Source organism: Lepus europaeus, chromosome 3, assembly GCF_033115175.1.
Source record: "Lepus europaeus isolate LE1 chromosome 3, mLepTim1.pri, whole genome shotgun sequence".
Classification (NCBI taxonomy): Eukaryota; Metazoa; Chordata; class Mammalia; order Lagomorpha; family Leporidae; genus Lepus; species Lepus europaeus.
This window is the reverse complement of record NC_084829.1, coordinates 132,101,295-132,115,929: the sequence shown is the minus strand read 5'-3', so window position 1 is coordinate 132,115,929 and position 14,635 is coordinate 132,101,295. Positions and strand designations below refer to the sequence as shown.

At 44.3% G+C, this 14,635-nt stretch overlaps 1 protein-coding gene across 1 annotated transcript; it reads left to right on the top strand.

Moving 5' to 3' along the window:
- The first annotated feature begins 11,355 nt into the window (after window positions 1-11,355).
- Window positions 11,356-14,635, top strand: CCN2 (cellular communication network factor 2). Its single transcript, XM_062186770.1, has 5 exons — window positions 11,356-11,698; window positions 11,810-12,032; window positions 12,266-12,517; window positions 12,668-12,879; window positions 13,253-14,635. The coding sequence occupies exons 1-5, from the start codon at window positions 11,636-11,638 to the stop codon at window positions 13,547-13,549; spliced, it is 1,047 nt and encodes a 348-aa protein (XP_062042754.1). The 5' UTR covers window positions 11,356-11,635; the 3' UTR covers window positions 13,550-14,635.

Here is a 14,635-nt window from a genome sequence, read left to right as displayed (position 1 = left end):
TGGTTCTCTGTGGTGCCCAGTATGGTAACCACTAGCTGTACTACTTGAAATGCGAGTATTACAACTGAGGAACTGTACTTCTGAATTTAAATAGGTGCATATTGCTACAGAACTGAATACTACAGGTCTACGCTAGAAGAATGAACATGAGGCTGAGGACCCATCATTTGGGAGATAAAGGCTGGGCTCATGTTTGATGGTCTCATGTAGAAAGGCAAATTAACTGAAAGGCAGAGGAGCAGTGACAAGATAAGACCCTGCAGAGAAGCTGTAAGGTTTCCAATGGACACAAAGAACTGACCAGAACAATTAAAAATAGAACTGCGGAACTAAGGACCCAGTTAAGACTCAAGACCATTAAGGTATGGAAGGCAGTACAGGAACAGCTAAGACATGTGGCTGGCTTGAAACCAAAGTTGATAAACTGAATGACAGAAATGTTAATAAGAGATTGTTGACATCAAACATTGTGTCATGGACTTAGAAGGAAACCAAGCTATATGTTCAGGAGAAAAGAAAGAGGCAAGAAAACAAAGTCTCAAATAGGTCAAAGAACTTATGTAAAGGATAAGTGAGGGGCTGGCACTGTGATATAGCAGGTGAGGCTGCCGTGTGCAGGGCCGGCATCCCATGTGGGTACCAGTTCGAATCTCAGCTGCTCCACTTCTGATCCAGCTCTCTGCTGTGGCCTGGGAAGGCAGTGAAGGATGGCCCAGGTCCTTGGGCCACTGTGCCCATGTGGGATGACCCAGAGGAAGCTTCTGGCTCCTGGCTTCAGAAGGGCACAGCTCCGGCCATTGCAGCCCATTGGGGGGTACACCAGCAAATGGAAGACCTCTCTCTCTCTCTCTCTCTCTCTCTCTCTCTCTGCCTCTCCTCTCTCTGTAACTCTGTGACTTTCAAATAAATAAATAAATAAAATCTTTAAAACAGAAAAAAAGGTGGGGGGATAAATGAGAGAGAGACAGCAGGAGCATATGGATGAATGAGGACCAAAAAGGATGGAGCCCCTCTATGTAATGGCAAGGTTTAGCTCAACTTCCAAAGGCTTAGCAGTAGTAACCTAGAAATGAGATTGCACAGCCATCTGTGTAGGCATTGGGATAACAGGTGATGTGGCAGAGACTGATAATAATCTGCCACCTACAAGCTGAAGACCCAGGAGAAGCAATGCACAGCTTGAAGGCCTAAGAGCTGAAGACCTAATGGTAGATCTCAGTCTGAAGGTTTAGAAGCCACAGTTCAGAGAACAGGAGAAGACCCAGGTCCCAACTCAAACAGCCAGGAAGAGAGAGGGCCAATCCAGCCTTTCTCTACCTACTTGTTGTATTCAGGCCATCAGTGGATTGGATGATGCCTACCCACACTGGACAGAGCATTGGGTTTTATTCAGCCCATTATTTCAAATGCTAATCTCTTTCCAGAAACACTCTCACAGACCCAGATCTGCCTATGTCATGGCCCAGTCAAGTCGACACAGAAAATTCACAATCACAGGTGCCATGGAAGAATCTGAGCCAGGTCACAAAGTGCCAAATTGGGCAGGCAGGAAGAGTGTGTCAACTGAGACAGACCAGGAGGTCCTGAAGGAGGACTTCTGAGGGAGATGCAGAGTCAGAGGTAGTCAACCATCTACAGAGATGATCCCATACCCTTAGAGAAGCTCCCGCTGGTATCACAGTCAAATTAGTCAACTTCTAAGATCCTCCAGGTGGTTTACTCAGGGTTTGTGTTGTGTCTCACTTTCTTCACAGAGGGAGAACAAATAGCTACAATTTCCATTAGTAGTATTATAAAATTAGGGTGTGGCTTATACAGCTAAAGACAAGCATTCTCTCTCTCTCTCTCTCTCTCTCTCTCACACACACACACACACATACACAGACAGACAGACACACACATGCACACACACACACACACTTTAGGACTTTAATGGCTAAAACTGGGAACTTAGATGTTTCCCTTCTCCTACAGTGTCAACACTGCCTGTGTGCACATGCCAGATACACAAACATACACTCACATGTCCATGTCACACACAGATGCTTTCCAGACACTGCTTTTGCAACTATCACAAAAACTATTAATCCAAGGTTGAACAGTATCCTAGTTTTTATTTTTATATAACTAGTTCTATTTTTGTGAATATTAATATAGTGTGTTTCGATACTTTAGATATGGATACCTTTAATAATAATTGATACCAAATTCTTTAAACTGTATTCTCTTTCAAGAACTTTTACTCCCCCCTGTGGCAATCTAATGACAAAAAAAAAAAAAAACAGAAATACAGTATCCTAAAGATAGACTCACAATTCATAAATAAATCACTCACAAGTTAAACAATGGTATGTATCTCGCTAGAAAAAGGCTGTCCAAATGAACAGCCACAATACTCTTTTCTTTCAGTGTAATCTGCATAACATATGACTTGGAAAGCCTTTGGGGCTAAGGGCAAATGTGCCAAGGTAGAAATTTAGTATCTGGAAATATTTAAAGGTAAACCATAAAGTAAGTTTTACTTTACTTAACAAAGAGTTACTGAGTGCTTACTTTGTGACAAATACTGCTCTAAGTTCTTGACCAGATTCTTGGTATTTAATCCTTGAAAACTGCCACATCAATTTTATGACCATATTACCAACTTGGGTGCCATTATTATCTTCAGGTTAAGAAAAACCAATGGAAGTTTAGTGAGACTAAGTAGTTTACTTGGCTCAATGCCATGCATTTAATAACACAGCTAAGTGGTGAAACAGAGGGAAAAGGTCTTTTTTAAATAGTGAGAAAGAGAAATATGAAGTCCAGAAAATTCTATATTCAGATAAATTTATCATTATATATATCAATAGGACATTAGAATTCAAGATAAAAGTTTGGCCTCAATAAATCCAAAGTAATAGCTAATTTTATGAAATTCTCTAAACCATAGAATTAACTTATTTTAAGTTAAAAAATTTCACCCTGGAATGTCAAACCAATATTGCTAAAAAGTTTGCTTAGTTAAGTATATCAGGCTCATTGATGAAATGTAGACATCCAAGTTGTTTTAAAACGCAGCGATGGGTGTCTCTCCCTCCCCTCTGCTTTTCTGCGCCTAGCTTGTTTAGCTAGTTGGGCTGCTCCAACAGTCATGTTTCCCTACCACCACCCAGTCAGGAAAAATGAGGAACCTCAAGCAAAAACGACCCCAGCAACGCTTCTCTGAAGGCCACCAGGTGATGTGCCTGTCAATGCACTTGGGGCAGTGCTGCAGCCTTGTGGTCCCCTGTCCTCACATGCAGTCTAAGAATTCCTCTTCTCCTTGGCACTTACTATAGACACAATGGCTTCCAGATGGCCATTTCTGCTCAACGTAAGGTTGTTTTCCCTTCTTGGAAAGTTGGAGGTGCTGATGAGGAATATTAGAGTTCAGAGATCTTGAGTCCTCTTTAGATGAAGGCCAGGCCTGGGGGAGTAAAACAAGAACATCTGAGAGGCCCCTGCTGTGGGTCCCTCCCTGCTCTGGCAGCTACTTCAGAAGCTGGCCAGGAAAACCCTGCTTGACTGGTGAGGGAGGGACATGGCTGGAAAGCCAACAGGATACACTGGGTCATGGCAGTGCCCAGCCCCACTGCAAAATAAGATTGGTTCAAAGTCTGTCTGAAGCTGGACCGGAATTCCGATTGCTGAGCTGAAAGGGAGCAGCTGGAGCCTCAGCAATCAGCCGTATATGTAAATCACAGGGCCAAGCACAATCAAGAAAAGGGAGTATAGAGCCATCAAAAATGTAGGGAACACCACCAAAGATTCCCTTGGACAAAATGCACCTGCATAATGGTGAAATACGCCCAGGCACTGGTAAGTCTACAGTTATGTGAAACTTCATCCTATAGCTGTTAACTTCCCCACACTTACACTGGTCCGTAAGGGAATTCCCTCAGAACCTGCCATTCCTAGACAACACTGTCAGGCTATTCCATGCATACTTATGATATAGATCACATTCCTTCAACAACCTGAAACTAAGGATGATTCACATCAAGTCATTCCATGGCTGATGACAAGGTGAAAGCTACAAGCCGGAAATACACCATATAGCCACTGCACTGTCAGTTCATTAAACAAACACTATGCTGGTGACAGGCTAGGACATGTTTACTAAGGGATCCTCACGTAGTAAGGTTCCCTTACTAAGGGAACCTACACGTAGTGTAGATATTGCTTCAGTGCTGATGTCTTGAGCAGACTCTCTCACAATATTTACTCATAGGTGAAGCTTATCAGTGAATGATGCAATTATTCAAGAAGACTTTGACGATGTCTGTGGTTGGTCCCAGTCTCAACCTAAACAAGACTGCACAGCGTCAGACTGAAGCCTGTCAGTGTGGGCTGAAGCTGATGTCACCCCAGAGCACGCCCTGATAGGAAGCCTCCCAAACACAGCCGTCATCTTGATTCACTTTTCCTTTTATAGCAACATCAGTTCATCTGTGGGTAAGGAACAACACATCTGTCTGCAGCAAAAAATTGTAAAAATTTTAATTGCTAAGAAAAAAAAAATCTGTCTACACCCATGTCTCTTTCCTAATACAGATCAGTAAACATTATCCTTCTATTTCATGCTTCTCTCAGATCACAGCATAATATTGACTCTCAATCAGCCCACAGGCATTCCATATGCCTTCTGGGGGTATGTTCTTGAGGAGTTTAAGAAGGGGATATTTAGTGCAGCAGTTCAGCTGCTATTTGGGAAGCCAGTACCCCAAATCAAAGTGCCTGGGTTCGATTTCTAGCTCTGCTTCACAATCAAGCTTCCTGGTAATGTGAACACCGGGAGGCAGCAGGTGATAGCTCACTTAGTTGAGTCCCAGCATGGCACAGAAGAGATCACCTTCTGGCTTTGGCCTGGCCCAGCCCACTCTGTTGCCTGCATTTGGGGAGTGAACCAGCAGATGAAGATCTCTCTCTCTCTCTTCTCTCTCTTTCCCATCCCTCTCCCTCTTCCCTCCCTTTATCTCTCTGCCTTTCAAATAATAAAAGTTTTAATTATTTTAAAAATTTCTAAAGACTTTACAAATAGTTGTGATAACTGCTTTGAGGATGCACAGTGGTCTCTGAACACTGTGTACAGAATATAAAGAAAAGCAGCAGTGAAGTTTGGAAGAAAAAGCAAGATAGTTCACTTACAAAGAACTGATTCACGCATTCCTGCTGCACCTGTGGCCAAGCCCGTGTTATAAGTAGCATTCTTGCACCTCAATTTCATGACCTTCAAGATGGGGAGGGTAGTATCTCATGTTATAAAACCTAAAAAAAAAAAAAATAGTGCATGTCAAAGGAGTTCATAAATTAAAGGTTTCTACATAAACAGAAGGTGATACAGTCAAAACCATGTTTCTGTTCCATGTGCTCAGAGCACTAAGAAGCCTTCCTGTCTAATCAGACAAAATTGGCACTGTACATTCCAATGCCAAATTACACAATGCATTAGTTTACTTTGAATTCAGCTCTGATGGTGTCAAGAGTATAAACAGAAAATGACTTTCTTCACATATAAGGTACATTACTCAAAAAAGCTTTATCCACGCATTCAAATTTCAAAACACAATTTCCATAAGCATAGTTATATAAAAATTCGTGCATAGGAAAATGGTTTAGAAACTCTTTAGACAATGTGAACTTAGTTTTCAGCACTCTGAAACATACTGGCTGCCAGTTTGCTTTTGATCTGAAAACTCACTTGTCCCCCTCATGGTAGCAAAATTCACATTAAAAAAAAATGCATGAAACAAAACTGCCAAAGCAATGTATGTACAGTATAAAGGTCTTTGGCATTTTAAGCTAAAGACCACTACCTTGATTCCTGAGAAGTATATCTAGAGAAAATATCGTGCAGTTTAGTTGTTTCTTTCTCATGTATACTCCATATTCTTGTTAGTGAAGCCCACACATTTCTCATTGAATAAAAAACTATTTGAAACTTTCTAATTCTATCCTTCTCAAAAAGTAAATGAAAACGATATAGTGGAAATGAAAGCTATAGATGTCATGTGGTGACAAAAATAACCCAGATAGGGTTTCTTTCACGTGTCCTGAAAGCTATGATTAAAGCAGAAATGCACTATCATATTCTTATCATATGGATGACATGCAAGAGGCATAAAACAAAGGTTCACTAGTCTCTATCAATTCTGAGTATCTACCAAGAAAAATGAAGAAGTGGAATTGGATTCTCTCTCATCTTGTTGCAAGACACACATTAAAATCCCGGTAAAGTGTTAACGGTGTTACAATGGTGTTACAAAGTCAGACTGCGATGGGCTGCCGAGAGCCACTCAGAGTTGGACTTAGTCTTAAGGGTAAGGAAGAGCCACAGAAGAGTGGAAGAAGAGAGTGATCTTAAAACCCTGATGTTTTCTACAGAAGTGCTTTCATTAAAAGGGTCTCCCTGAGCTGCCCTACAACTGTGAACAGGTGGACATTGTAAGCTCAGAGGAGTAAGGGCTGTCCTTGAGCTCACCTAGCAGGTTTGGAACTCAGTCTTCAGTTTTCCAGCCTGTCTTCCCAGGTTCTTTCTAATGGTTTTCAAAAAGTGTGCCAGGATAGTCCTGGCATTGTAAAAGGTGGCCTCAGGTCTCTTGGCTAGACAGGCACCTTTCCAAGGATGAGATGGGTTCTAGCTTAGTCTATCCCAGCCCCCCACCCTATGCAGACTCCCTGAGGACACATTCAAGGATAGGAGAGTACAGATCTCTTAGTATAAAGAGATTTCAAAAAAATTTTTGCAACAAAATATACTAATCTTTTAATCCCCTTTTTCCAGGACCTTGTTGAAGGACCTTGGTATTTTACATCAGTTCTTTTAATATATTTGTCCATTCATTTACTCCCATTTTTCAAAACAGGTGAGCTGGTCTCAGTCCTCCCTCCATCTTCTTGAATAGATCACTCCAAATCACACATTTTAAAGAACAGTTACCTGCAAGTCCTTTTATTCCCAGTCCCTTAACTATCACCTTAAGTATTATCAAGGGATCTCACATTCAGTTTGGTAAAACAAAGTGTGGTAAATACTCCTGGTTACTAACTTATAGTGAGTGTGAATTTCTAGAGAAAGTGGTAGAACCCATCATATCCAGCACTAGCAACACCCATGTCCTCAGGCCCCAATTAAAATCAGTAAAGGTCAGCTAGAGAACACAGAGAATTCTACATGAAATTTATATATATATATATATATATATATATATATATATATTCACTCTAATTAAATTAACAATGTGAGTGAAAAATGATAAAGTAAAGAAAATATCTAATTAAATTTGTTTTTCCTATCTCACTCCTCCAGCACCAAATTCATCTGCAAGCAAGGAAAGGAACAGGCAAACATAAACCATAAACCACAATGAACTTGACTGCCTCCTGACAAATATCTTTGCATCAGAAATATCCTAAGAAAGCCAGAAAATTAATCATAAGGAGGAAAAAGCATGAAGGTAATGAATGTAATTTGGATAGTAAACATCCGCACTTCTTTCCCTGCTCTGAACTCCCAGCAAGTATGCCCTCTCCTTAACCTTCATCTCAAGCAAACAGAAGGTCATGAAAACCAAGCCAAGGACCCTGCAGATTTTAGAATATTTATTACTATCTTCAAAAGCCTCTGGCATACCACTTTTTTTTTTTTTTTTTGGTGTAATTCATTTACATGATTGAATTTGAGGCACATCAGAAACATTAGAAGCCCACTGCCGATCCACCGAAGGGACAAATCGCTCACTGTCCAGATGCCCATATACGGCCAAATTTCCTATAAGTCTGACAGCTCTGTGCATGCATTGCGTATGGCTCTTGGCTCTGAGTCACATTCCTCCGGTATGTTTCCCTGGGAGCTTTGATTTCCGCTTTGAGGGCTGGCCCTGACTCCTACTTGCTCTTATAAGAAAATGTCTACAACTGAAAGTTGAAAATGTGCAAGATTCCTTCTTTAAGTACACAAACACTCCAAGTCTGGCCACTTTCCTGTAAGCCTGCCAGTTTTCCTCAATGTCTGATACCTGATCAAGTCATCTTTTTTTAGGGGGGATAAAACAACAAAAAAACAGAAGGAAAGGAATGCAGAGCGCCCACAGTTGACATCTTACAAGACTTAACCAAACGACCTGTAAAAATGATGCCTGAGTAGACACACACATACCGTATTTAGCTTGGTAAACAGGACTCAGTAGCCAACTTAGTGAATTCCTCATTTTGGGGGGTGGCTTGGGATGCCTCTAAAAAGCATCTGCTAGTTCAACACTTGCTTACAAGTCAAAATTAGTGCATCTTACCATTCTGCACACACATTCAAAGGCCTTTTTCTCCCAATTCTGACCTGCTGTCAATCAAAAGAGTTGGGATAAGTCAGAATTGGACAAAGTTAGAAGCCACTATTTCCACTTTACCACCCAGGCCCACGCAAACATTTGCTGAGTCATTTATAATAGTACAAGAATTCAGATTCCATGGCATGAATTAAGGACAGAGTGTAAGCATTTCCCTTTGAATTTCCTGGCACTTGATAGTCTGTATCACAATAAAAACATACTTTTGAGTCTATGAATGTCTTGGATATCATTTCTTATATTCATTCTTTCTCTCTTTCTCTGTAGAGGTGGAGGGGCTCTATCTCTGTCTCTGTGTCACTCTCCTAATAATCTTCTATTTTAACCCTTTCAAAACAGTTGTGATCATAAAGTCTCAACCTAACATAACGCACAACATATTCTTAGTGGGATTTCACATGTTTAATATATTTCAAGATGCTTATTTTCTCTTAGTCAATATTAAAATATCTCACTTGAAACTAACCAGGAACTTGTTTTTGAGACTTTGAGGGACCGTGTGAATTTTATAGTAAAACTAAACTCTTTATAATATGTCTTGAAATTCTTACCAACAGAGCAGAATGCTAATACACCTACTATGTATATAGAGAAAATCAAGAAAGACCCAAAATATAAAGGACCAATTCCTTGAGAAGTCAATCTACTCAACCCTCATTGATCATTATGAAATTAGAAAATTCTCCCCTTCATCTGATAAATGCAAGCTTGGGAATAATATGGCTCCTATTTTGACTTGCTTGAGTTTTGTGAATGGCAGTTCTAAGAACACAACCCTGGTCACTCAGTTCAGCAGTTTATTCCTTCCATGAATGAAAGTCTCCCCCTGCATGCATGAAGCTGGTAGTGGCAACATTCATACACGGCTGAGGATTAAAAAAAAAATCCCCATCCATTCTCCCACCTATCTCAAGCTGCAAGCCATGAAAAACTGCCAAGGAGCCCACATCCCACCCTAGGTGAGACTCAAGCTTCAGATCCCTACACTGCCCCATCCAATCCCCACCTTTCCAACCATTAGTGGTAGAAATAATTGGAGGTTTAGGTCTTGAAAGATTTCACTGTGGCTTCCCACATATTTTGGACTTTTAAAATCATCCACAAGGGAAGAAACAGTTGGGGGCCAAGTTGCCTTTAATACACACGTGGTTATTAACATAATTTGGAATGTTCCTTCTTTAAATAGGAGCTCTCAAGCCTTCTCTCTTTGAGGAATGCTTGGAAAGAACATTAAATAACAATGATGAAAATTCTTCCAGAGCTCCACAGGCCCCCCTTGGCCAGTCATTCACACTGTTGACATGCAACTACACTGTACAACATGTGGCTGCTTAAGGCGGTAATTGTGCACAGATGATGTGGTCCACACTGAAGCTGGAGTGGTTATTTTTTTTTTCTTGGCTATTTTTTAATCCATGAATTCAAACTTGAAAACCTTGCCCAGTTTAAACAGGCTTTGTTCAAGTTATAAATTTATTATGCATTGTTGCTAAAGTTGGTGCCATCAAAGACAGGCATACTTAAACCTGTATCCTGAAGAATCAACAACTGAGAGGAATGTACTCCTTGGTAACACCAGTGTCATACCATGTGGCATTAGGGAAGACAAAAATGGCCTGGCCCTAGGGTCACTGTCTTTATATAAAATGGTAACTGGAGATACTAGCAAACAACCACTAAACATCACAGATTCTAGATGGAAGCACACTGAATTAACTGGACCACTGGGGAAGCTAAATAGCAATTTGAAATTGGAGATATGCTTTAGTTTACGGGTCATATTTGACATCTGTATATAAGCAGGGGGGATAAAACCTATTCTTTCCTGGCTCCAACCTTACCCATTAGCTTACCTGTTCCTTGGTAACCAGAAGTCACAAGTTCTGTTCATAGATATGTAAGGAGTCACTAAAAATATAATTATTCACAGACCCTCGACGGGGTGCACTGTTGTTGTTACATAACCGACTTTTTTACCTCAAGTCTAATGCACAGTTAAAGATTACAAGTTTCAGTGCAAGAAAAATCACTTCTCCAAGACCCCAGAACAGCAGTGTTTAAAATACCCCCAATGAAACCCAAGCTTCGTGCGGGCCGCCTGCTGTCGGTTCCACTCTTCCCATTGCTGTGTTCCCATTGCGGACACCCAGAGCCTGCGACTTCCCAACACATCATCATTTGCTGGGAGGTAACAATAGACACATTTTTCTGGAAACACTGATGTCCATTCATCCCCTTCCCCTCCCCACACCCCTAACAATGCAACTCCTACAAGTATTAAGAGAAAGCACAGCAAAAGTGCTAGAAATCTCCCCCAGGACACCGCATCCGTACACAGAGCCCCCACCCACCCCCACTCCCCCTTTGTTCCCTTTCTTGTCTGCCCCTGGGCGACCAAACTGTCAACTCCAATGACAAAGGATGGAATTCCCACACTTTGGAGATGAAATTCAGGGTTGTGCAGGTAGACATCTGGGGGATTTCAAATGGTTCAAAGCCAGGTCCTGGCTTTCTGCTCTCTGGAGAGTTTGAAGGGCCTATAGCTTCTAAAGCGAAAACTCTTGCAGAAAAAATCGTAAAAAGGAAACCCTTTCGCATTTTGGGAGGACTCCCTGCCGTTTGCCTCTTCAGCTACCTATCTCGCTCCTCAAAAAGGATTTATGTCAGCGGAGAGCACGAGGCAAAGCTCTTAGAAACAGAACTGGTCTAAAACCGAATAACTGCCGATGTGTTTTCAGTGATATAAATCAGGAGTGGTGCGAAGAGGCTAGAGGGGAAAAAAAAATCCTATTTGGTGCTGGAAATACTGCGCCTTTTTTTTTTTTCCTGGCGAGTCGGAGTGTGCCAGCTTTTTCAGACGGAGGAATGCGGAGTGTCAAGGGGTCAGGATCAATCCGGTGTGAGTTGATGAGGCAGGAAGGTGGGGAGGAATGCGAGGAATGTCCCTGTTTGTGTAGGACTCCATTCAGCTCATTGGCGAGCCGGGGCCGCTCGGAGCGTATAAAAGCCTCGGGCCGCCCGCCCCAGCCTCACACAACAACTCTTCCCCGCTGAGAGGAGGCAGCCAGTGCAACTCCAACCGCAGGCGACCGACCGCCTCCAGCCCGACGGCAGCCGCCCCGGCCGACAGCCCCCGAGCCCACTGCCCGACACGTCCAGGCACCCACCTCCGGCCACAGCCTGCGTCCCGGCTCCGGCCCAGCGCACCGCGCCCACTTCGCCGCCGCGCCCTCCGCGCCGCCGCCCGCTCCGTCCACAGCGCCCAGACCATGGCCGCCGCCGTGGGCCCTCTCCGCTTCGCCTTCGTGCTCCTCCTCGCCCTCTGCAGCCGGGTAAGCTCGGGGAGCCTGCGCCTGCCGGGGAGGGACTCGGGGCCGGGCGACGCCGGGGGCGTGCGCGCCGAGCGAGCCGAGCGCAGGCTGACCGCCCCTTCCTCCCTGCAGCCGGCCGCCGGCCAGGACTGCGGCGGGCAGTGCCAGTGCGCGGCCGCGCCGGCGCCGCGCTGCCCGGCGGGCGTGAGCCTCGTGCTGGACGGCTGCGGCTGCTGCCGCGTCTGCGCCAAGCAGCTGGGCGAGCTGTGCACGGAGCGCGACCCCTGCGACCCGCACAAGGGACTCTTCTGTGACTTCGGCTCGCCGGCCAACCGCAAGATCGGCGTGTGCACCGGTAAGACCCCCGCGCCGGTGTCCGGTCCTCCCTCAAAAGCCCACCCGCTCGCCCGCCCGCTGGACCTAGAAACCCCTAGACTGGAGCCCCTTTCTGCAGCTGCTTGCAGCCCGCCCCCTGCAGCCGGATCCTAACTTGCATCCCAGCTGCGCGCTTATAGTTAACAAGTCTGGGAACGGACGGGTGCCTGACCTCTGCATCACCCCCTCCCTGCTTTCCTTCCTCTCCTTCAGCCAAAGATGGAGCTCCCTGCGTCTTCGGTGGCACGGTGTACCGGAGCGGAGAGTCTTTCCAGAGCAGCTGCAAATACCAGTGCACTTGCCTGGATGGCGCGGTGGGCTGTGTGCCCCTGTGCAGCATGGACGTCCGCCTGCCCAGCCCGGACTGCCCCTTCCCGCGGAGGGTCAAGCTGCCCGGGAAATGCTGCGAGGAGTGGGTGTGTGACGAGCCCAAGGACCACACCGTGGTTGGCCCTGCCCTGGCCGGTGAGTTGAGTCTTCGTCTAAGTCAGTGGGATGCCTCACCCCCACCCCTACCCCCGGCCCCCCGGGAGGCTGAGTCCTGAGGATGCCAAGTGCCGGGGAAATGTCTTCTGCTGGCGTTTCACCTTGTGTTTGTGTGCTCTGTCCTCACAGCCTACCGACTGGAAGACACATTTGGCCCAGACCCAACCATGATGCGAGCCAACTGCCTGGTCCAGACCACAGAGTGGAGCGCCTGTTCCAAGACCTGTGGGATGGGCATCTCCACCCGGGTTACCAATGACAACGCCTTCTGTCGGCTGGAGAAGCAGAGCCGCCTCTGCATGGTCAGGCCTTGCGAAGCTGACCTGGAAGAGAACATTAAGGTACCTGTCCGCTTCCTGTTAACTCGTGTTCGTGGGACGATGACAGTGGGTAGCACCAAAGTTAGGTCTCCTCTCACCGTCCTTGTTGCAATAGGAACGTTATCTCCAAAAATTTCTAACCATGGAGCTGTTTGGCTGGAATGAGAGATTGTGTAATAGGAGCCACACATTTTCCGCTACAAAACCCTCCATGGTGTTAGTTAATTCAAGGCATTCCAAGAGAGGCCGTGGCTATTTTTGGAAAACTGGCACCCGAGTCTCAAACTTCACAAGCTTTCTCTTTTCAAAATACAACAGACCAGAACTCAGAGTAGAAGAATGCCACTTCCTAGTGGCGCCATTGACTTTTCTCTTCTCCCCTTGTTTTCCTTAGAAGGGCAAGAAGTGCATCCGTACCCCCAAAATCTCCAAGCCGGTCAAGTTTGAGCTCTCTGGCTGCACCAGCGTGAAGACGTACCGGGCTAAGTTCTGCGGCGTATGCACCGATGGCCGATGCTGCACCCCGCACCGAACCACCACGCTGCCGGTGGAGTTCAAATGTCCTGACGGCGAGGTCATGAAGAAGAGCATGATGTTCATCAAGACCTGTGCCTGCCATTACAACTGTCCTGGGGACAATGACATCTTTGAGTCACTGTACTACAGGAAGATGTATGGAGACATGGCATAAAGCCAGAGAGTGAGAGACATGAACTCATTCATCAGGCTGTAACTTGAACTGACTCACATCTCATTTTTATGTAAAAAATGATTTCAGTAGCACAAGCTATTTAAATATGTTTTTCTAACTGGGGGGGAAACAATTCCTACCAAATTCAAAACGTTGTGCCATGTCAGACAAATACTCTTATCAACCCCAGACACTGGTTTGAAGAAAGCTTAGACTTGACAGTGAGACTAAATTAGCGCACAGCGCCAGAATGTGTACAAAGGTATGGCTTTAGGAGCACAGGAAGGCACCAATAGAACAGCTAGGACCATCAGATGACCTCTGGAAGTAGTAATATACCTGCTATTTGGAGTGTGATTAGAGATGGAAATATTTAGCATGCTCGCTGACCTGCCTTGAGCTCCAGCGACAGCTAGGATGTGCGTTCTGCAGCCATTATGAGGCTGAGTCAAGTTGTTCTTTAAGTTGGAACAGCAGATTCAGCTCTGACATTCTGATTCAAAAGAGTGTTGAGGAATCAGAATTCTGTCTATTAGACTGGACAGCTTGTGGCAACTTAATTTGCCTGTAACAAGCCAGAATTTTTTATTGATATTGTAAATATTGTGTGTGCGTGTGTGTATATATATATATATTTGTACAGTTATCTAAGTTAATTTAAAATTGTTTGTGCCTTTTTTGTTTTGTTTTTAATGCTTTGATATTTCAAATGTTAGCCTCAATTTCTGAACACCATAAGTAGACCGTAAAGCTTGTCTGATAACTCAAAGCATGAAATGGATACTCGTGGAAATTCTGTTCAGAGTAACAGTCCATCCAAACAGACAATTTGCTGAAGGTGAGGCAGTGATGTCCTTGGAAGTCTGATTTCTATGTAGGAAATGTGGTAGCCTCACTTCATGCACAAATGGCCTTTATTTAAAAATGAGTGGCTCTATGTTGTAGCTGATCAGTCTTTCCACCTGGAAGCATTTGTTTCTACTTTGACTATGACTGTTTCTGGACAGTTTATTTGTTGGAGAGTGTGACCAAAAGTTACATGTTTGCACCTTTTTAGTTGAAAATAAAGTATATATTTTTTCTATA